The sequence below is a fragment of the Hypomesus transpacificus genome, chromosome 2 (genome assembly GCF_021917145.1).
Source record: "Hypomesus transpacificus isolate Combined female chromosome 2, fHypTra1, whole genome shotgun sequence".
Lineage (NCBI taxonomy): Eukaryota > Metazoa > Chordata > Actinopteri > Osmeriformes > Osmeridae > Hypomesus > Hypomesus transpacificus.
In genome coordinates, this window is record NC_061061.1 from 3,100,772 (window position 1) to 3,123,474 (window position 22,703).

At 47.0% G+C, this 22,703-nt stretch overlaps 1 protein-coding gene across 3 annotated transcripts in view; it reads right to left on the reverse strand.

Moving 5' to 3' along the window:
- Positions 1 to 21,019, reverse strand: part of zmp:0000001114 (suppressor of tumorigenicity 14 protein) — a 25,859-nt gene extending 4,840 nt beyond the window's left edge. Inside the window, exons 1-15 of one of the 3 annotated variants that reach the window (XM_047027071.1) lie at positions 20,678 to 21,019; positions 13,315 to 13,462; positions 12,432 to 12,589; positions 9,605 to 9,675; positions 9,277 to 9,446; positions 8,097 to 8,132; positions 4,989 to 5,217; positions 3,610 to 3,749; positions 3,412 to 3,512; positions 2,900 to 3,009; positions 2,533 to 2,663; positions 2,027 to 2,131; positions 1,592 to 1,699; positions 964 to 1,077; positions 514 to 636 (exon numbers count right to left, since the gene is read on the reverse strand). In XM_047027071.1, coding sequence (XP_046883027.1) covers positions 514 to 636; positions 964 to 1,077; positions 1,592 to 1,699; positions 2,027 to 2,131; positions 2,533 to 2,663; positions 2,900 to 3,009; positions 3,412 to 3,512; positions 3,610 to 3,749; positions 4,989 to 5,217; positions 8,097 to 8,132; positions 9,277 to 9,446; positions 9,605 to 9,675; positions 12,432 to 12,589; positions 13,315 to 13,462; positions 20,678 to 20,704 — 1,771 coding nt within the window. In that variant the 5' untranslated portion in view covers positions 20,705 to 21,019. Of the gene's footprint in view, positions 1 to 513; positions 637 to 963; positions 1,078 to 1,591; positions 1,700 to 2,026; positions 2,132 to 2,532; positions 2,664 to 2,899; positions 3,010 to 3,411; positions 3,516 to 3,609; positions 3,750 to 4,988; positions 5,218 to 8,096; positions 8,133 to 9,276; positions 9,447 to 9,604; positions 9,676 to 12,431; positions 12,590 to 13,314; positions 13,463 to 18,876; positions 19,041 to 20,677 lie in introns of those variants that run through there. The other 2 variants (XM_047027063.1, XM_047027079.1) reach the window with 2 other exon arrangements.
- Between the last annotated feature and the right edge of the window lie 1,684 nt (positions 21,020 to 22,703).

Sequence of the window (22,703 nt, forward strand, 5' to 3'; positions counted from 1 at the left end):
AATAAACAGCCGGAATCAGGAAGACGAGAGGAAGACAACTTGATTCTGACAACATGGCGGCCTTGCCTGTGAACTGGAAAGCTCTTTGGAATTCAAATGAGACACACGGCTGATCAAAATCAAACTGCCAAACCCTCAGGCTTTGAGGGAGGGCAAAAAACGAAAAACTTGAGATGTCAGAGAGTAGCTTTCAAAGACCAATCAAAGTAAATAAAGCTCTTGTGAGCCCCAGGCTTGTTGCTGGTATCCAGCAGCCAGCCCGACCCGGATCTCGCAGACAAACGCTCGGAACGCCACGCAGCGGCTCGGCGCTGGTTCCATCTGCAAGGCGAGCTTCAGCATTCGAGGAAAACACGGACGGAAAAAGAACACGCCTTCAGGAGGAAAGTGAGTCACTTTCGACGCCATACAGAGCACAGGCCGAGTGTGTTGAGAGGGGAGAGAGAGAGAGACAGAGAGAGACAGAGAGAGAGAGTCAGAGAGAGAGAGAGAGAGAGTCCCGGCGAATCTCACCGGCGCAGTCTTTTTCATCCGAGCGATCGGCGCAGTCGTCGATCCGGTCGCACTCGGCGTTCACCTTGTTCACACACACTTTGTCTTTGCAGATGAAGCTGTAGTCGGAGCACACGCTCGGGGCTGGGCAGGGGTTGGGGAAAGAACAGGATATCACCATCACGGGTCATGGGGGAAAGACACCACGATCATCCAAGCAGTTTGCTAAGTTCAACTAGAGCGAGAGAGAAACTGTAATCAAAGACACAAGCACCACTCAAACCCGGGGAAGGCCTGTCGAATGAGTAGCCCAGTTAGACTGATAGGGTTTATCGATTGAGGGCTGAGGGATAAAAGCCTTCTTTGTTGCTGGGGGGGGGGGAAACAAAATTCCAAGGGACTAATGGGCCAATGATTGAGCTCCACTGGTAGCCGGTGCGGCGGTCTGGAGCGTTGCCATGGCAAACTTACACTCTTCGCAGGAGAGCTCGTCGCTGCCGTCCTCGCAGTCCTTCCTCTTGTCACACACCACGCCCCGCGACACGCAAGTCCCGTCGCCGCAACGCCACTCGGTAGGTTCGCAACCTGGTGGGGGGGGGGGAGGGGGAGGAGGGGAGGGAGGAGAAAACAGGAGGAGGAATGAGCGAACAGATGGAAGGGTCTATGAGAGGCCAGAGTGATTGTTCCTCTCCTCCCTCCACTTTTCGCTTTTAAAAAGCGGCAGGCATTAAACATGAGTGAGTGTCTACTAGACTAGACCTGGGTAAATTAGGCTGGGCTTCAAATGCGGCCCATTGCAGATGAAGTAGTGACCACACACACAGAGTGGAGGGAGCCAGCTGCTGGGGCTTTAGTGCCAATGTGTCTTTGATGTTAGCACGGCTTTGGCACGGCATTAGCATGGTGTTAGCACGGCGTTAGCACGGCGTTAGCACGGCGTTAGCATACAGTTAGCATGGTGTTAGCATAGCATTATTATGGTGTTAGCATAGCATTATTATGGTGTTAGCATAGCATTAGCATAGCATTGACATAGAGTTAGCATAGCATTAGCGGGCTGTGAGCCTGCAGACAATAAGAGGGGGACGGAGGTACTCACTGCACTGCTTCTCGTCGCTTTCGTCACCGCAGTCGTTGACGCGGTCGCACACCCAGTACTTGGGCTTGCACATGCCATTGTCACAGGCAAACTGGTCCTTGTCACACTCTGAGATGAGGGACATGACACAACGGGTCACACACACCTCAGCCAAACACAAACAGACAGAAACATCCCCTTTCTACAGACACTACAAACGTTAGATGTTCAAGCAGGACGTTTTAAGGTCTGTGGTGGGGGGGAGGGTGTGGGGGGGGTTAAGAGAGATAATGGGAAGGAGAAGGAGGAGGACGGGAGATGAGTTGAGAAAGTCGTCTGCGATGTGAGAGGTTTGTGTGTGTGTCTGAGGTGAGGAGGTGGGGCGTGTCTATGGGGTAAGAGGCGTGCACGTGCGTGCACGTGCGTGCGCGCGTGCGCGTTTCCGGGGAAACTCACTGCACTTCCTCTCGTCGCTCATGTCTCCACAGTCGTTCCAGCCGTCGCAGTGAAGGAGCTTGGAGATGCACATCCCGGAGGCGCAGGCAAACATGTTGGGACAGGCTGCGGATAGAGACGCAACGAGCATGAGGGAGTGACGGCGTGTATTCCGCTCATCCGTCAAGCGTGCCACCTGGGCCTCCCCCATTGATCAGAGCAATTATAAATCCATTTGGGCCACGCTCAGAGACAGGGGAGGGGGAGGGGGGGGGGGGGGGGTACCCTGAGTGACAGCGGCAAATAAAAAGCAGCCAATAAACAAGCTAGCTGGTTATTAGTCCGCCGGTGGCGCGTCGCGCACAGTCAGCAGAAGCTCCATCTCCGACTGGCAGCCCGGAGCAGAGTCAGAGACCCGTCTTCTCCGTCTCGACCCCCTACCCCAACGCCCCCATGATATTCCTCCGCTAACATCTCCCTTCACATCGCCCCTGGCCACTATGCGCGCCAACGGGGCCTCCACTCACGGTTGGCAGGGTCGTAGGCGCTGTATTCCGCCGCGAAGCCTTTGTCAGTGAAGGACTCGTCCGAGTGGAAGCTTATCGCCATGTTGTTGGTGTTGCTGGTGAGGGTGAGGGTGGCCAGTTCCCCGCAGTACCTGAAAACACAGCACAGTTACTGAACATGTGACCTGCGTCACAGTCGAATCGTTCATTCAAAACACGAAATCACCTGGATTGTCAGTGGGAGTTGAATTGCGGTTCTTTTTGCGCGCGTGTCAGAGAGAGAGAGTGTGCGAGTATATCTAGAGGATCGTTCTTTATTTGGCACCTGCCATCTCTACTAGCCTGCTCACGAGACGTGGGAGGGCGCAGCAGAGTTCTCCTCGCTTACTTGATGTCCATCACCTGGACGTAGTCCTTGTGGCAGACGCGGGTGTCTACGCCCGGTTCCTTCATCCGGAACATGGTGAACCTCACGCGAACCTTCTGGCCCGCCGGCACCTGGGGAGCAGAGAGGAGAGGCAGGGGACCGTTGACCCTGAGTCCACGTGCTGGTCCAACACACACACACACACACACAGGTGCATGCTCAAACAGACACACACACACATGCGGGGAAAAACACACGCACAGACAAACACACACACAGGTGCACGCTCAAACAGACACACACACACACGGGGATAAACACACGCACAGACAAGCACACACACACACCTACCCACCCACCTACTCACAGACGTACACACACACACACTGCAGTAGCGGGGGCGGGCTGACAGATGAAGATGGAGAGAGCACTGAACAGCTTGGCTGCCACTGTGCAGCCTCAGCACACGTCTCATACTGTGTCAGGACCGGGCTGGGGGAGAGGGAGAGGGGGGGAGAGGCAGGCGAGCGTACCTCCACGCTCCACTTGCAGTCCACGGCGGGGGGGTAGAAGCTGGGGTAGTGGGGGGACGTGAACGTCCCGCTGCCATCCTTGAGCACTCTTCCGCAGCTGGCTGCTGGAAAACAGGAAGTGGGTACAGGGTCACGGGGTCAACCCGGGGCGGGGGGGGGGCATGGTGTGAATGCGCCTGGCCCGTGGTCTGGGGGTACCTGTGGTGGGTGGGATGGCTTTGAACTCGGCCCTGAAGCCTGGTCTCTGGATGCCGCTGTCTGTGATCATGTTGAGCAGCATGATGTTGCTGGAGGACACCACCTCCAGAGGGTTGGACGGAGGCCTCTGACCGCACTTCCTGTGGGAGGGGCCACGGGAAATGGGGGCTGGTCAGACAATGCAGCTGTTGATCATGATGATGATGATGGGACACAATCCCTCCTCATTCTGAGACCCAGACATCAACACATCTAATACAGGGAAGAGCATGGTATGCGAGTGGAGACGCACATAAGCTCACACACACACACACACACACACACACGCACGCATTCAAACACAAAGACACACACACATCCAGAGACACAAAGACACGCGCGCCCACCACATGTGCTCAGACACAAAAGGCTCACACGCGCTCAGACAGACACGAGGACACACACACACAGGATCGCACACACCCGCCATTCGTTTGACACAAACGACTTGGATGGGAGTTTCAAAGTCAGAGAGGTAAATGACGTTTCAAAGCCACAGCGGTGTGAACGACGACAGGAGGGCGCCGGGACATCAAGCTGCACAGGGATTCTGTCATTATAAAGGAGAGCATTATGGTTCTCACAGACCCCCATGTCACCTTGGATAAAGATGACGGCGCGGCGGCTATATCGAAATAGGCTTCAAAGCCTGGCAAACCTGCACGGGTGTTTGGCCAGGGGATTGACCATGGAATTGCCTGCAGCCATCGTTGATTTTTACTCGGTAGTCTATAGTTTGAACACACACACGGACCAGCCTTCCCACTGCCCCCCCCCCTCCCACACACATCAGCTCCCCCCCCACACACACCAGCCTCCCAGCCGGCGACAAAGTGCTATTCCACCCAGGGGTGTGGCGGGGGCTTGACACCCCCTGATAAGTTTGAAAAGAGGGGTCCTTCTGAGCCAACTCCATCTCCCTCAAGGCCCCGCGAGTCAACTCGAAAGTGGGACGCGCCGTGCCGAAGGTGCCAGGGCCGGGTGAAACGAGGACCCAAATCACCTTCGCTGGGAGACGAATGAAGCACAAGGTTTTCCACACACGTCAAAATATCTACCCCCCCCCCCCCTTCCTGTGTTCCCCCGTGGCTTTCCGGTAAAATGCTAAGTCATTCTGGGATTCTAGAGAGTGCTGTGAAAAAATTCTCCCAGGAACAGGAAGTTAAAAGCAAACTGTATAGTTTGTTGGTTGGACTTACAAATGTACACCCTCCAGGGTGTCTTACTTTAGGAACATACTGTACACAGTTACCCTTGGGAATGAGCCTATTTACATCTTTCGATTTTTGAGGAAACATTCCCGGTTTTTAGTTGTCGTTATTGTGAACTCCGGGACTCACTCGGTAATAGCCTGGGACTCATCCGGACTCAGCGAGTCGTAGATGGACAGGAAGTCGTTGGAGCAGTCGTCCTCGATGTGGAAGTGGGTGAAGCTGACGGAGATGGCTTTGTTCTCCGACGCCCGGATCTGCCACTGGCACCGCAGCCTGGGAGGGTACTTGTCTGGGAAGCCTGGAGACTGAAAACTGTGGGGAGACTCCACCGCCTCCAGCTTGTAGAAGCAGTCCTCTGGAGACAGGACAACATGCTCACGTTATGGACTGGACGCTGAAGGACGAAATGTTGGTCATATGCATAGATGTACAGTGCCCTCCAAAAGTATTGGAACAGTGAGGCGAATTCCTTTATTTTTGCTGTAGACTGAAAACATTTGGGCTTGACATCAAATAATGAACGTGAGACCAGAGATCAACGTTTCAGCTTTTATTTCCAGGTATTTACATCAGGATCTGATGCACAACTAAGAAAATATCACATTTTGTTTGAATCCACCCATTTGTCATGTGATCAAAAGTATTGGAACAGATATACTTAAAACATATTTAAGTGAATAAGACTTAATATTTAGTTGCAAATCCTTTGCTTTCAATAACTGCAGCAAGTCTGTGACCCATTGACGTCACCAAACTTTTGCATTCTTCCTTTTTGATGCTTTCCCAGGCTTTCACTGCAGCCTCTTTCAGTTGTTGTTTGTTTTGTGGGGTTCCTCCCTTCAGTCTCCTCTTAAGCAGGTAAAATGCATGCTCTATAGGGTTTAAGTCTGGAGATTGACTTGGCCAGTCTAATACCTTCCATTTCTTGCCCCTGATGAACTCCTTTGTTGTTTTGGCAGTGTGTTTTGGGTCGTTATCTTGCTGCATGATGAAGGCTCTGCCAATCAGTTTGGTTGCATCTTTCCTTAAATTGGCAGACAAAATGTTTCTGTAGACTTCCGAGTTCATTTTGCTGCTGCCATCATGTGTTACATCCTCAATGAAGATTAATGAGCCCGTCCCAGAAGAAGCCATGCAAGCCCAAGCCATGACATTACCTCCACCGTGTTTCACAGATGAGCTTGTGTGTTTGGGATCATGAGCAGTTCCTTTCTTTCTCCAAACTTTAGCCTTTCCATCACTTTGGTAAAAGTTAATCTTTGTCTCATCAGTCCATAAAACTTTGTCCCAGAATTTGAGGTTCATCTCTGTACTTTTTGGCAAATTCCAGCCTGGCCTTCCTATTCTTCTTGCTAATGAGTGGTTTGCATCTTCTGGTGTAGCCCTTGTACTTTTGTTCATGAAGTCTTCTGCGAACAGTAGATAGTGATACCTTCACTCCTGCCATCTGGAGGTTGTTGCTGATCTCACTAACAGTTGTTTTAGGGTCTTTCTTTACAGCTCTTACAATGTTTCTGTCATCAACTGCTGATGTTTTCCTTGGTCTACCTGTTCGACGTCTGTTACTTAGTACACCAGTAGTTTTCTTCTTCTTCAGGACATTCCAAATGGTTGTACTGGCTATGGCCAATGTTTCTGCAATGGCTCTGATTGATTTTCCATCTTCTCTAAGACTCACAATTGCTTGTTTTTCACCCAAAGACAGCGCTCTGGTTTTCATGTTGTTTTCACCTCTGAATACAGTCTGCATAGACAAAACCTATCTTACCCAATCTGAACCTGAGTGTAGACATTCAGTGGTATTTATTGATTGAATAATGTATGTAATAGGACACACCTGGGCAACAAAACACACCTGTCAGTCACATGTTCCAATACTTTTGCTCACGTGACAAATGGGTGGGTTCGAACAAAAAGGTGATATTTTCTAATTTGTGCATCAGATCCTGATGTAAATACCTGGAAATAAAAGCTGAAACGTTGATCTCTGGTTTCACATTCATCGTTTGATGTCAAGCCCAAATGTTTTCAGTCTACAGCAAAAATAAAGGAATTGGCCTCACTGTTCCAATACTTTTGGAGGGCACTGTATGTGTAGGAAATCTATAATCTCCCTTGTACATTGATAAAAGACAGCCAGTGACTAGTTTAGGTAAGGTTTTGAGTAGCTAAAAGGCTCTGAGACGATTTACTCTGGAGGATGGGTAAAGCATCTTGTATTATTTTTAAGTATTTATGACCTGGGGGAGAAGTAGTTGAAGGGGTCAATGAGGCAGTTGCTCTGAACGTTGGCTAGAGAAGGACTGTGTCCTGTTTCATTGTTTATGTTAATTAAAGGTATTGTTTGAAGATGACCACACAAAGGACAGTTGACCATTTGGCTGGCCAACCCCTGTGGCTTTATTATCTACTGCTCTGGAGAGAGCTGTGACATCAAAGAACTTTGGGACACGTGGTATGTATTGTTTCAAACTGTCACTGACTTGAGTGAGCCAATCACAGAGTTTGCTACATTGATTGATTGACCTTATAGAATGCTATTTGATCTACAGTTTATATAAAGGTAGTGTTTTTGGATGTTCACTATCGCTCTTGCGAACGATTTGTGACTAGCACACCCTTCGTAATGACTGATCACAAAGTGCTTTGTTTAATCTTAAATTTGTACAAGCTAAATAAATTCAATTGAAACCGCTATTTCGACTATGTTCAAATCTACACAGTCCAGCTAGAATTTTCCTTTCACAACGCGCACTGGACACACAATGGACGTCCACTGTACACACACACACACACACTGTACATACGATATGCACGCACTGTACATGTAAACCGATAACATCCCCGCATTCTCGACACGGCATTCTAGACACGAGTGTGTTCAACGACATCCATCAGACACCCCCCCGCTTCAAGGACGCCCATGTGGTCGGTCTCGTTCTACACCCCTCCATCAAGCACTTGTCGTGTGTTGATGCAATACCCACTGTCACCTCAATGAAATGCAACCTGCGTGCCATCACTCCAAGACCCGGCGCCAAACGCGGGGGAGATAAGTGAGACGGGTTCAGCAGTGTGCAGGCCAGATATACGGCTCTCAATCTCACCGCGGCCGGCGCCGTCACATGACTCGGGCAGGACCGCCATTCGTTACCGGCTGGCATGGGGGCTGAGCATCCACCCAGCTGGAAAATTACAGCGGCGAGTGATTGAAACGAGACACGGTCTACTCACCGCCTCTGGGGTTCATCGCCATCCGGGGATCCGTGACTGTGGGGAGGAGGGGGAGAGAGGGAGGACAAGGGGGGAGGAGTGGAGGGGGAGAGGAATGGAGGGGGAGAGGAATGGAGGGGGAGAGGGAGGGAGGATAAGGGGGGAGCAGGGGAGAGGAAGAGAGGTGTAGAGGGAGGATGAGGACAGGAGGTAGGAGGAGAGAGAAATGCATGGGTAGACAGGAAGGCAGAGAGGGAAGGGGGAGAGAGGGAGAACAAAGGGAGGTAGGGGAGAGAAAGAGAGGGACGGATGGGTGGGAGGAGGAAGGGATGTAGAGAGAACCCGAACCAGAATTGGGGAGCAGAGGGGAAGGGAGGAGGGCAGAGAAAAAGAGTGTCACAAGCCTTATGAAATGTAACGCGTGGACCAAAAATATTTGGGTTGCACTTTTTCTGTTTCATTTCCCTGCTGCTTCCTGGCCTGTGCCCCGCCCCGCCCCCCCCCCCCCCCCCTCCCCACACACACCACCCCCACCATCCACCCAGGGCAGCCCCATCCATTTCTGTCGGAATATCTGGGACAGCCACATCAAATCGTACAAATAGAAATCATGTGAAAGAGTCCAAAAACCACACAGCCAGCGCCTGGCTGGGGGCCAGGACGTGGACGGATGCAATGTGAGGGTGGAGACGACAGAGCCAGGAAGGATGGCCTGGTCTCCGATCCCCCGGGGAGGGAGCGGACGGGGCGGTGGAGGGGGGGGGGCAGGTCATATCATCAGAGAGACCTAACGGCATACACGGACCCATGGCAGCCAGAGCGGTCCGAATAGCCCTCCTTCTATGCCGTCATCTTAGGGGCACATGTTCGTCGTGTCGCTAAGTGGAATAATGTCACGGCACCGAAGGGGCATGCTGTAACGCACTGAGTAATCCTATGAGATGCGGGCATGTGACAGACAGCAATGGGAATCAGGCTCTAGCCGTGGTCTTTGCACACTCAGGACTCCTGTCTGGTCCAAGAGCCTGTCCAATCCCTCTCACCTCTCTCTGACCCCCTTCTGCCCCTCCCCCCCCCTTCTCTCTCTCTCTTTCCCTGCCCCTGCCCCCACTCCCTTCCCCCCCCTCCCCTCCCCTCCCCCCCCCCCCCCCTCCCCTCCCCTCCCCTCTCTCCAGGACCCCCCGCCCCCAGCAGGACTCACGCGAGGCGGTCACTTCGGTGATGCGTACGTTCTGCAGGGCGCGGGAGCCCTGGTCCCTGATGTTGTTCCACAGCACCTGCAGAACCCTCTCCTCGGAGAACTCGGGCACAACCTCCAGCTCGCTGGCGGGGATGTCGAAGCTGGTCCAGTGGTAGGCCACCACGCCCTCGCTGGTGACAGGCGACACAGCCAAAGGACAGCTCGTTAGTGTCAGACAGCTGACACGTCGCTCAGGTGGGCTCGTTAGCGGGAGGGCCAATCACAGATCACATTGCTAATGATGCCCCCTACACTCAGCCAATCAGAATCTAAAAGGACATACTCCTACCTGAAAGCGGTCACTATAGATTTGGTGTAGTACTTGGACAGGAAAGGATCGCTCTTGTAGTTGACTTTCAGCTGAAAAACACAAAAATAAACATTAACAAAATTATAATGTGTTCGTCCAATTACCACAGGCAGGAAATTACCTCTGTTGTGGTAGTTTTTGCAGACAATCGATCATTCAAGCTGAAGTCGGGTGAAGTATAGAGTTAATGTTTATTTGACGTAGGTTTAAGCATAATAACGTTACCAACATAACATCATCAGCACACAAACATAAGACAATAACACAAAGACAATTCCATACAGCTCCATCTAGCATTCTAGAATGGAACCGGGAGAATCCAGCCCACCAGCACTACTCAGCTGATGGCCCTGAACCCCCCCAGAACATTCTTCAACAGACCATTTTATAGATACAACAGTTCTCAAAAGCCATTGGTCCATCCTACAGACCTGAAGCTATACCAATTCTCTTCTGTCATTGCTTAAATCCTTAGAACAATACAGTTGAATCCACATTTTTTTCAGACCAACTGTCTCTTCCCTCCCAGGTGACAAGAACCCTTTCAGGTCACCCAGACTTCATGTCTCTTAGACTTTATGTCTCCTAGTTAGGTGTTATAAAACTACAGGTGGTATCTCTACCAAATGGAGTTGAATTAACATACATTGAATCAAGCTTCTTCCTGAAACACATTCATTGTACATATAGGCCCAAAACTTCTTTCACATTATCTCCCCAAACCAATAGATAATAAAGCAGCAGGAGTTGACCAGCCAAATGGTCAACTGTCCTTTGTGTGACCATCTTCAAACAAGAATTTAATTAACATCACCTATGAAGCAGGAAGGGTCAGAGCAGCTTGATCCATTTATCTACCTTCCCCCAGGTCACAAGAACAATACAGCTGAACCCTCATTGTCCTTAGACCAACTGTCTCTTCCCCCAGGTGTAAAAACTCTTTCAGGTCACCCAGACTTCATGTCTCCAAATGGTATCACTACCAAATGGAGTTAAATCAACAGTCATTGTATAAAGCTTCTTAAATCCATCTTAACACTTCTCTTAAAGCACATTTATTGTACATAAGTCTAAAATTTCCTCTACACCTCATGACCAACAATGCATTAGGACTGAAACCACCCATTCAGAATTTTACCATGGTTACGAACCACTTGGATAGTTAAGTTCAGCATGCGTGTCTTCATGTACCCTTCTGGGCGAATGAGATGTTCACACCAAGTATTATTCACAAGGCATACATGACGTGACAGCTCTAATTACTGACAACGCCTTCAGCTATACTGGGTCAACAGACTGTATCTAACACCATCCTTACTAACGACGGCCTGTACTAGTCAGAAAGCCCACGGTCATGAACAGAGCCCTCCAACTGAACAATGAAATTAATCAACTTGAATCCAGGTTTAGCGACATCTTTTCATGAATAAAAGGATTTTTGAAACAGATGCAGAGCGAAAGCGCCCTCGAGCTAAAAAGTGAAAAGAAGATTATTTATTAAGAACATCCCCCACTAAGATAGATCAGGAGAGTCCATTTCTGTTAACTCAACTCTCGGCTAGGATGAAACCATCCTGCAAAATAAGGACAGTGCGCTATAATGATGTCCTGTCGTTGTCAAATCTTGAGCTTCTGAGGAGACGTCTCTGTGCTATCCCTGCACTGACAGGAGACGGTAACCCCTAAGCTGGAATCTCTAGAGCAGCAATTAACTCATCTCATTTCCATCAAACCGCGGTGTAATTACAGAACAGCCAGGGTTAGACACTTATAAATCTTTATAAATCTCAAATACATACGATTTCATTAGAAAGGATAACCCCTCAGAAACGTGATCCTCAAACCACTCTCGAAAGACAGAAAGCATAATTAAAACGGGCCGGTTCCTGCGTGCACGCGTGCGCGTTCCTGGACGAACGTTTCTTTCCTCGGTAGTCATTTTGTATTCCAGTCGGGAGTCCTCTCATCCATACCCAACTCCTGTCCTCCTACATCCCATCCACTCACAAAGAGATGGCTGTTGGCCAGTAGCAGGCCGCCGTTCCCAGGTCCCTGAGTGATGCTACAAACATCTCCATCAGCTTCAATGAAACTATACGCTGTTAGGAGGGAAAATGACAGGGATGATGTTCTCTTTTCTATTCCGCCCACACAAAATGTGCCTTCAGCCATCTCTGCGCGCTGGGAGAAACCTGTTTTAAAAGCCTTTTCTGTTCCGCCGTTTTACCGCATCTATACGTCTCCAGAGGGTGGAGACCGCATTTCATAACTTACTCATTTCAAACAGACTGTGTGGAGACTTGCACGTGTGCTAGCAGTTATGCTATACTTCTGTTTTGAACGTCAAATCAGGTTACACTTACATTTAGTCATTTAGCAGACGCTCTTATCCAGAGCGACTTACAGTAAGTACAGGGACATTCCCCCGAGGCAAGTAGGGTGAGGTGCCTTGCCCAAGGACAACGTCATTTTTCAACCCGGGAATCGAACCTGCGACCTTCTGATTAGAAGCCCGATTCCCTAACCGCTCAGCCATCTGACTCACAGGACCAAACAAATCCTTAAGTTCCAAAACTTGGCTTCTCTATGAAAGGTGTGTGGCTTTGTTTATTTACTGTTGTGGGGACCAAAAATCCCCACAAAGACTGTAAACTGATTTGAAAAAAATGACCCCCAATTTAGCTTTGGAATGACATTTGAGGTTGGTGCTAAGAGTTAGGGGATAGTTTTATGTTTAGGGTGTCAGAGCTAGGGTTAGGTTTACTGGTGCGTGTTTGTGTTGTGCGGGGGGGAGTAAACCACTCACAATCTCCTCCAGGTTATCCGCCTGCTCACTGAACATGGCGCTCGTGGGATCCTCCAGGAGCTGGTTGTACTGCATGCCTTCTAGCTTCATGTGCCCGCTGAACACGAGCTGAGCCGGGACACGCCTCTGACTGAGGGCGGTCGGCGACGACTCCTTGACTACAGGAAGAAAGAGACAGAGAGGGAGGAGAAAAGGGAGGCATGGTGAGTAACCCCTCTGACCGTCCTGTCCATACATGACCTTACTGGAAGCAGACAGCAACCTAGAGACAACAGACAGTTCTCCATTCACGTTGGATAAAAACTGCAACATCGTGATGATACGAGAGTCGGGGTGTGGTTGGAGATGGCAGAAGGCTGCCTGACAGGCAGGGAAGTGAGGCTGAGAATAGTCTTTGATCAGATATGTAGAATGACTAGTTGATACTTGGGCACTTTCCTCCCATGAATTAAGGATGAGGAATCAAAACCCTCCACACAGGTCATCATCACTGGAGAACCAAACATTACACACAAACTTTCAGTGGTTTTATAAACTAAAGTCTTTCAAAGCAACCAGTTGATGGTTTATTTAAGGGTGTCAGAAGCAACTTGGCACTCAGGAGTGTTTCGTATTTCTTTTGAGTAGGATGAATACAGACAGCAAAAAAAACTAACCAATATCACAGTAAATTCCTGTCATTTTTCAACTTTTAATTCAATTATCTGAAGAGCGTCTCATCCCTCATTCCTCCTCGGTTCCACACAAGCACTCAACAATATAAGAACATCAAATGGGACTCTTGGCAACGAGAGAAGACTGGCTCTATTGATGGCGTTGAAGCATCTCTGAGCAGGGTTTTGAAGAGGTGGGGCGGCACGGTAGTTGTTTTAGTATTACTCACAGATGAAGAGCCAGAGGAGAATGCCAACTACAGCCACCACAACCAGCAGGGCCAGCAGAACCCCCAGTAGCACACCGGTCCGCCTTTTAGACGCCATCTTGTCTTTGCTGCTCAGGAAGGTGACCTGCTCATGTTGCCCGTTCTGTCCCTGGGGGGGGAGGGGGGGGGGAGAGAGAAGGCCCACACAGAGACATGAAAAGAGGGAGACAGAAGGGAAGAGAGAGAAACAAAAGGAGAGGTGGAGAAGGGAGAGAGAAGAGAGATGAAAGAGAAGATAGGGATGGACCGGGAAAGAGAGAGATGGAAGGAGAGATGAAAGCACGCAACTCATTGTTAACTCTCCATGGCAACACCTCATGGATTTGTCCTTTCCTCTCCGTTCTCCACTTTCTCTGGCCTCTGCTTTCTTACAATCCAACAGCTGGAGATGGAATACATCTAGCTCTATAGGCGCAACATTTCTGTTTCGCTCCATTTTGCTTGTCATAATAACAGTGCTGGTTAGCAGTTGCCTGTGGGGTCTCAGGTCCAAATATTTCGCAAGCTTTACAGTCTTTTTACGAGGCTGGAGCTAGGGAAAGACAGAGATAGAAGGAGAGATATGAAAGGAAAGAAAAGAGAGAGATGGAATAAGAGCGAAAGATGAGAGAGAAAGGGAGAAGGTTGGTGGAAGTTATGGACAAGTCTGTATTATGTCAAGACAAAAAACCTTAGTCATCATCCAGTCTTACAGAGTCAGACACCTCATAAACTGAAGTGAGCAGCCTTGTAAAAAGACTCCAAAGCTTGTGACATATTTGGAACTGAGACCCCACAGGCAACTGCTAACCAGCACTGTTATTATGACAAGCAAAATGGACCGAAACAGAAATGTTGCGGCTACAGAGCTAGATGTATTCCATCTCCAGCTGTTGGATTGTAAGAAAGCAGAGGCCAGAGAAACAAGCAGAACGGAGAGGAAAGGACAAATCCACGAGGTGTTGCCATGGAGAGTTAACAATGAGTTGCATGCCTACATCTTGGGCTCCAATAAACATGACTTGACCTAGGACAGAGATTACACCTGATATTACACAGTGTCTTGTTCCAATAGCTCAACAAATAGTTCAGTAGCCCAACCCATGAATTTGTCAAGAGAGAGTGATTAAAATAAATCCATATAAACCCTGATCAACCATATTCATGTTAGATTCATGAAAAGAATCAAGAATAAAGCAGGCAATAAAAAAACAAAACAAGTTGAGACAGGCAAGCACTATACACAGCGCGCCGGGTAAAACTTGCTGAACTCGTTTGGTGACCTGAAGGTGCTCTTTGGAGAACAGTCGCTCGCACGCTCCCACAGCCCCTCTTGCGGCCAGGAAGATGCCCCTGGGGCCGGGGCCGTTTGGACACCCAGCACCCTAGCCCAACCAGGCACGCCGAGAGAGCGATTCCAGGACAGTTAGTAATCACCGCACACAATCTCCTGTGTGCCTGTGGCCTGTGAGGGGAGCCAGCCCTAGCGCCATTAGGGACGGAGAATCACTTTGGTATTAAATCAATTTGTCAGACGTGTTGCCCCTTAAGATGGGGGGGGGGGGGCTCAATTACACCAGTCCAGATGATAACTCATTGCAATTAAGGCCCATTCTTACCGGGCTCTGCCTTCCACACATGCTCCTAATTGGAATCTCGAACAGCAATCATGTTACGGAATGAAGGGAATCATTAGGGATGAGGTCGGCAAGCGCTCAGGGGTCTCTGTCCATCAGTCACTCTGATCACAGCCTCGTAAAACCGTGACATGCTCTTTGTCACATCACTCCTCTGCATTCACTGCGGTGGACAACCACCCCCTCCCCACCTCTGAACTAGTTTGGTAGTTAGGCAACTTAGGTTGGTTATAGTGGCTGATGGGTGGGCCTTTATGACGCCCTCTGTGACACTGCTGGTAAAAAGTCCTTCATAAAAAAAGAAATATGGTTTTACTGATAACATTTGACTAACCTACAGTGAGGGAATACATTTGAACAAGAAACACAGAGGCACAATAATACATTAAAACAAGAATAAAAATGTGAAACCCATTCTTAAGAACCATATCCATACTACATAATTCGCCATATCATTTGAGAATGTGTAGTATATAAATTGAGGTGAAAGAGCTTGTACAGTGACAGTTCTCCCCCCTTGACTAAAATGCCTGTGGTCTAGACCAGATGTTTGGTATCAATGCTCCAGAACCTTCCCCAAGAGGGGAGAGAGTTCCCAGAGTGAATTTCCAGGGGTGAGAAGGGTTATACGTATAGCTTAGTGATGGACCTGTTAACTGCAGAACAAGGGGTTGCATCTTCAAACCCCCCCTGAATGTTACTTTGAATAAAAGTCTGTTGAATTAATACAATATTTTTACTATTATTGCACTTGCCAGCTTGTTGTTCTCTCTCTTGGGCAGTAGGTTTGCTGCCCAAGGCTGATCAATAGCTTTCCTGTCCTACATGGTATTGAAGGTAAAATCGTCAAGGTTACCAGTACTAGTGTGTGATGAGAATACCCAACACAAAACCACTGAATAACTGAAATCTGTTGCGTAATGTCAAATGTTGTCAATGTCGACAAATCCGATCATGCAAGTCTGATAATCGGAGTCTGACACACAGGTTATCCCGTAGTTTGAATTTGTGTAGCACTGTGGCGTTAGCAGCTGTGGTGCTAAGTTAGCTAAACCAGTCTGACAGGTGGGCCTCCACTGCAAGGTGTGCCTCCAAGAAATAGCTAGCACCTTTTTTTAAACACATTCTATATTTGAAGTACCCAACAGGCATCTATGCTCTATGTATGTGTGTATGTGTGTATGTGTGTATGTGTGTGTGTGTGTGTATATATGTGTATATAGGGCTATACACATGTACACACATATAATGTATACATGTGCATGTGTGAGTGCAAATGGATTTGACTTCTGTTGGGAGTTCAAGAGTTGGTCATGTGACACCAGCAGACAACCCAGGTTGACCCTCAACAATGTTTAGGGAGCGTTGGTTACTAGCTAAGCTGAAAGGCGTATTCAATGTTAAACCAGCACTGCAGACGCTGGAGAATCACACTGCCAGTGTGTCAACTACACACCCCAAGCAGGATATCCCCTTTCTGACTGTTGAGGAATACTCAGCACACAATTTCACTGAAAGACCAAAGGCCACAACTCTTGTCATTGGGAGTCGTTCGGTTTTGTTGCAGAGCCAAAGCACGTCACGACAGACAGCAAAAGAGATAGAATGTTGAAATATAGTTAAATAGTTCAAAGAGTGGATCACCTTTCCTCACAGCTCAAAGAAAGGCAACTCTTCAACAGTAAAGGATTTGTCAAACGAGTGCTAAAATAGATCTCATCAGCTAAATGTGACCCAGTCACCCTCCTTTAATTGGTGACTATCACAAATTGAGTCAAAAATAATGTCCTTGAATACTCTGCATGTAAGTAGGAGTAACTGTAGGAGTAAAAGACGTGAACCCTAACCCATTCTAACGGACAGTTTCACAAAGACACATCAGATATGAAGGATTAAATAACCCCGAAATAAACAAACGGGTAAAACTTGCATTAAATCAGACATGAACGCTGATGACATCGGCTGAAAACGGATATGGCAGAATCTGGTACAGCTTTCGGTGATAAGGGCCTATATTGTGTGAAAAGCTTTTTTCCTTAGTCATCCTTAGTCGATACCTTTGTGAGTCAGAATAGATACAACCAGCTGGCTATGTATGATCAATTATATGCGTCGTCTCGTTTACAGAATGGCAATATTGGAATTCAGATAGCACTTTAGTCACAATTATGTGACCTGGACTCGACAATCCTCCAACACTACAGGAGGCCACAGGCAGACAAGGCCTGTAGCCTATCTAGAATAGTAGACTACTGTGCCATTCTATCCAGCCCTTCTGAACACCAATAAGACCATGGAAATACATCTATGATATGACATGAAGTAGGCTAGTGCGTCTTAAAACAGGCCCTATTCTTCCTGCAACAGCGTGTGCACACGTGCAGAAGGCAACATGTAAGTACAGCCGTAGTTTTAGCAACGTGAAAGTAAGCGGGTCAGGATGAAGCCAAGGTGAACTCGCCACTCTCTTCAAGAAAGGCCGAGTCCTCTGAATCAATGGAGACACATTCCTCTTTAAACGCGTGTCTGGAAGCTGGGCGCAGCTCAGTCACCCGGAACCACCCTGTCTGTCCATCTCCACAGAAGAACAGGTCACAGTGACCCTTTCCCTCAAATGAACCAGCCAGCGATCCGGCTATTACATTGGTCGGGAGTCAGGACTAACCAAACTTCCGACAGAACACATGAACACAAACAGACTGGTGTGCCCTTATCTCCCTTAATTTTCAAAATGGTATGACAAAACTGGTCATGCGCGGACTATAGAGTAATCACGCAGTGTATTTTTATTTTCCCAAGGCGTGCTCTAATGGTCGAAGCATTTTTCCCGCATTGACTAGACGTGTGAGGGTTCTATGATTATTTTCTAATTTGACATATGCTTTTGCCCTTTGTCGTTATTAAAGTCACCATGCATAGTCGTTACCCTACAAACCGCAAACTTCAATCAAATTGCTTAATTGGAATGGTGCTACGTGTTCTACAATAATTACAGCACTGCTCTCGGAAGCTTGACCACTCCATTTGCAAATATTTACTAAACGAGGCTGTAAGAATGTTATAGTAACATTCGTAGTAAATTAGTCTGAACCCGGTAACTGTATAGGTACAGAAGGCCTCAGCTATATCAAATATAAAACATGATCGGTCGTCTGTGTTTCCGCAGTTCCCTCCCCTCTAAAAATTGGTGTTGTCAGGCTTGCACCTAGAGCTCATGACTCTCCCCGAAATCAAGGTGTAGCCCCAACACGGACAGTAGAGAACCAAACTCGATATGTATATGCAATTCTTCCAATTCTGCCAAACATAGAATAAAAAAAACTCTTATTTTAAAGTATTTGAACGTGTAAATAGTCTAACTTTGACTAAAAGGGTTCTTTTACAGAGAGAAGCAGTCCAAATGAACCGCTTTCACCTAAGTGTAAATATTTATCCAATCCCACAGATAGATTAATAAGTGAATGGGTGTATGCATACATAGTTCAAGCACAAAACTAGAAGCTTCATTTTCTTTGATAGACCTGTATCATTGTATACAGATTTAAAGGTTAAAATCTATCAGCTCAAGTGTCTGGCATGATAGTAAGCAGTTCTGTGTGTGGGCTGTGCCTTATTATGATGTTCAACCTAAATACTCTGGGGGAAGATAAACTGCTCACTAATCTACCACATTCTTGTTGTGTTCATTTCTCTGACAAACTGAATTTCTCTGAAACATTTTGGACCCTAAAAGCAAGTTTAACAATGTAAATCCTTGGTTTTCTGCACTGATGTTTTACAATTGTCGCTGCCCTGCCCAATACACCTAGACCCTCTACATGGAAGTTACTGGAACTGTTCAAAGTATGACTTTGACACTGCAAAACTACTGATACTCAGGTTTGTAGTGTACTGAAGAAGCGCCTACCTTTTGGTATGTTTAATCTCCAGTCGCAAGACAGATGTTCTTTATTGTACCGTTTGCACCAACTGACTGTCTCAGATGAGCTTATCTGTGGGTTGCAAGTGGAATGGGGGGATCAAGTCAGGGCAGGCCTAAATATACCTGGCTTGAGTCAGATACACCAACAGCACATCCGAGCATCAGTCTGTGCAAGACAACATTGCCTGTGCTGGGACAGAGAATGTCATTGTATAACTGTTCCCACAAATTCATGTAGCCATTGTATTGTTTTAAGTAAACATGCTGGTGATGCTCATTGTACAACTAGCCTAACCTAGTTTATGTTTGATGTGTTCATGGGTGCCATTTTGTATAGGTTACTACTTGTCATTTGTGCTATTCGTTTGGCTGAGTCTGATCATTCTCCTCTGACCTCTAATTAGCCATGCATTTTAGCCCACAGAACTGCCCCCTCTATTTAAGGTTTGTGGGTTTTTTTCTTCTCCATTCTCTGTAAATTCTATACACCGTTGTATGTAAACAAAATCCCTGAAGTTTCTGAGATACTTAAACCACTCCATCTGGCACCAACCATCATTCCACTGTCAAAGTCACGTAAATCATATAATTTCTTCTGAAATCTGATATGTGGGCTGAACAGCTGAATCTCGACCATGCCTGCTTGTATGCTTTAAGTTGCTGCCACACGATTGGACAATTAGATATTCACATATTATCAAGTAGACATGGCGTATCTAGCCCTATTTGGGGGGGATGGAGCCCCCCCAAAAGTTTCATTAGCCCCCCCAAAACTTTGTAATAAAAAAGATTATCGTCATATTTTAAATCTACATTTGATAATTTCTCTTCCTAAAACTCACTAGAGGACACTATTTTATAGGATATTTAAAAAAAATTATACTGAGGGAACATGCCCCAGACCCCCCTAGTTGTGCTGGGTCACAGGAAAAAGAATAGGTTTTATCTAGGAGCTTAGCCCCCCCCCCAAAAGTGGGAACATAGATTCGCCCCTACAAGTAGGTGTTCAACCGAATAAAGTGGTAGGCTAACTGAGGGTAGGGGCCTAACGTATTGCGTGTTGATAGGCCTTGGCATCGTAACATTAGGTGCGTTTCGACATGGACTGACTTCATGCAGCGCTGCAGCCGGCTGCAGGCGCCTGACTTAAAACAGTGAATTCTGGTTAGACCTTTTGTCCGACTTGAGACGGCGCCGAGGACAGGTCTCTGTGACGTCGCCATCAAAGTACCGTGAGATCGATTCGAAACTGCTGGCTGTGTAGCCGAGCGCATTTTCTCAGGAGCAACTGCACGGGTGACAACACAGCTATTTCACAATTGGCCAGACACACACACACGACACCTTTGACGCTTGTTTTGTAATTATTCTGACACCTTCAGTTTCGCCAAAGCTGAAATCCGGACCAAACTGTTTAATTGAATAAAACAATTGTTGAAGAAAGTGGTTTACTCCGCCTCTTCACTAACAGAAAAACTACGTTTAATTATAAATAAAATAAAGTAAGCAAACAACGCTTAATCGGCCGTGACTGACGTCAACGCAGCAAACCACAAGAAGCTGAAATGTCCGACTACACAGAGCTGTTTTCCACTCTTCCCCGACTGCAACCTGCTACTCGCCGGTCGTTTCATGCAGCTGCAGTCCATGTGGAACGCACTTATTTTTTGTTTAATAATATCAGCCATATCTGTCACTGAAATAGCCTGTATGATGCGTGTAAAACATATCTGTACGCACGTAAAACACATACCTGTACGCACACAAGTGTTTCATAAAAACTTACCCCGCCATCAAACCTGGCCGAATACATCTCTGCTTGATTCTTTGGTGAAAACTGAATGGATATCTCAGTAGTTAACCTCAAACACCATAAGTATTGTTTCCATCCACATACGGAAATGCTCCCCCTTTCTCCAAGAGTGAAGTTAATTCAACAAGTTACTAAGTATAATTCGAATGTTTGCCCCAGCTTTAAAATAGAAATGACAACAACTTGACTATATCCTTTTCGAATCCCGTCAGTGTCTGGTTATTATGTTCAACTGCAGTTTCAAGCAGTGGTAACTCCACAGAGTTCAAACCTGGTTACAAACTTGTCATTTCATCTCCACACCCATGACTACACTGCCACGCCTACAACCAGGGCCGTAACTACCATTGAGGACACCGAGGTCGTGTCCTCGGTATTTTTTTTCGTATTTCTGTTTTTTTTTTTTGCTTAAATCGTGGTATATAAACTCAAAATAAAGTACACGTGAAACTGACTGCAGGACGATGATCTTGGTCTCCCACAAACCGTAACGTGATTTTATACTTGAAGAGCCGAGTAGCTCAAGAGTTTGGACATATGTGCTGCGCGTCATCAACAAAACGTACTGTCGTTATGGTAACCACCAAACACAAGTCGGACGCTGATGTTTCCGCCATAGACATACCGCTACTGTTAGTGAATAGCCTATGTTAGTTACAGTCACTGGAAGAGGAGCGCAGCAAACTAAACATGTAGGTTAAGAGAAGTTTAAGTGGCAGATGACTGTGAGAAGAAAGATTCATTTTCATGTGGAAATATTGTATTGCAGCAGCGTACTACTCAGATAAGGAAACATCAAATCAAAGTTTGGTTAACTCCGTCAGTACTGTACTGTACCGGTTGTCAATCAATTTCCACCGGTTGAATCAACATTCATTTTGCGATTGATATGATATGTCATTGATGTGATTGATTGAAAATGAAATTCAGTGGCAATTGGGAAATATCAAACTGACTCGCTATCGCTCGGTCGATACGTTCCAGCCTCAGTTTGATATTTCCCGGCATGACCGAACGGTCGAGGTTAGTAAGTAGTTTATTATATGGCAATTTTAGATTCTTTTCATTTTGTAAACGAAAATAAATGGTACCTTTAGGCTAATTGTAGCTAGCTCTTAAGTCTTCTCACGGTGTGTTTCATGTGTTGCCAAGCAACTCATTACTTTTGATAGAAAGCGGACAACATGGTTCTGCTAAAATGGCTTTAATTTCATCACAAAATAACGACACAAGTGATTCAAAGAGTCTGGTCTTCATCCTCACTTTCGATGACAAAGCTTTTCAGCATCATCTGGATAGTAAAACTCAGCAGCTGACTCGTCGATATCGCTCATTTTGAAGCTGACGTCAGAGGGCAATACGGATCCGTATTGACCGGCGAGGAGGGCAACACGCTGGGGTGACTACCCGTTATCCAATCAAAACGCTCGTACCGTCGTTGCCATATAATAATAATTTAAAAAAAATTGTGGTAACTTGCCCTTACTTCATGAGTCCCATAAAGGTCCTTCAAAAAGCCTCAGAATGCCCCATGTTTACCTCAAACTTTCAAAAGCTCCACACCGCCCCATATTCAAATGTCATAATGATGATGTTTTTGCTCCTTAATACTCAATAAGAGAAAATGGCCATATTTAAATAATGTAATTTAAAAAAAATCCGGGGGAGCATGCCCCCGAACCCGCCTAGAAGTTCTGACTCATGACCTCAGTATTTTTTGGGGCCTGCGTACGGCCCTGCCTACAACACCTGGCGCAGCGGTTGAAATTAAAATCAAGACAGGCCCATGTGTTGCAAACCGATCTGTCGCAATAGCTCAAATGACAATGCCAATGACTTTGTTATTTCTCCTGAAATTTGTAATCAGATTAAATCAGTTGCTTTTAGGAAATCAAAAGGTTTTGCTGATTCCCTTTCCCAGTCTGAATTCCATTCCTCGTGCGCCCTCTGCCTTCCATGACTCGTCATCCGTTACTAATGGACAGCATCGGAACTGAAA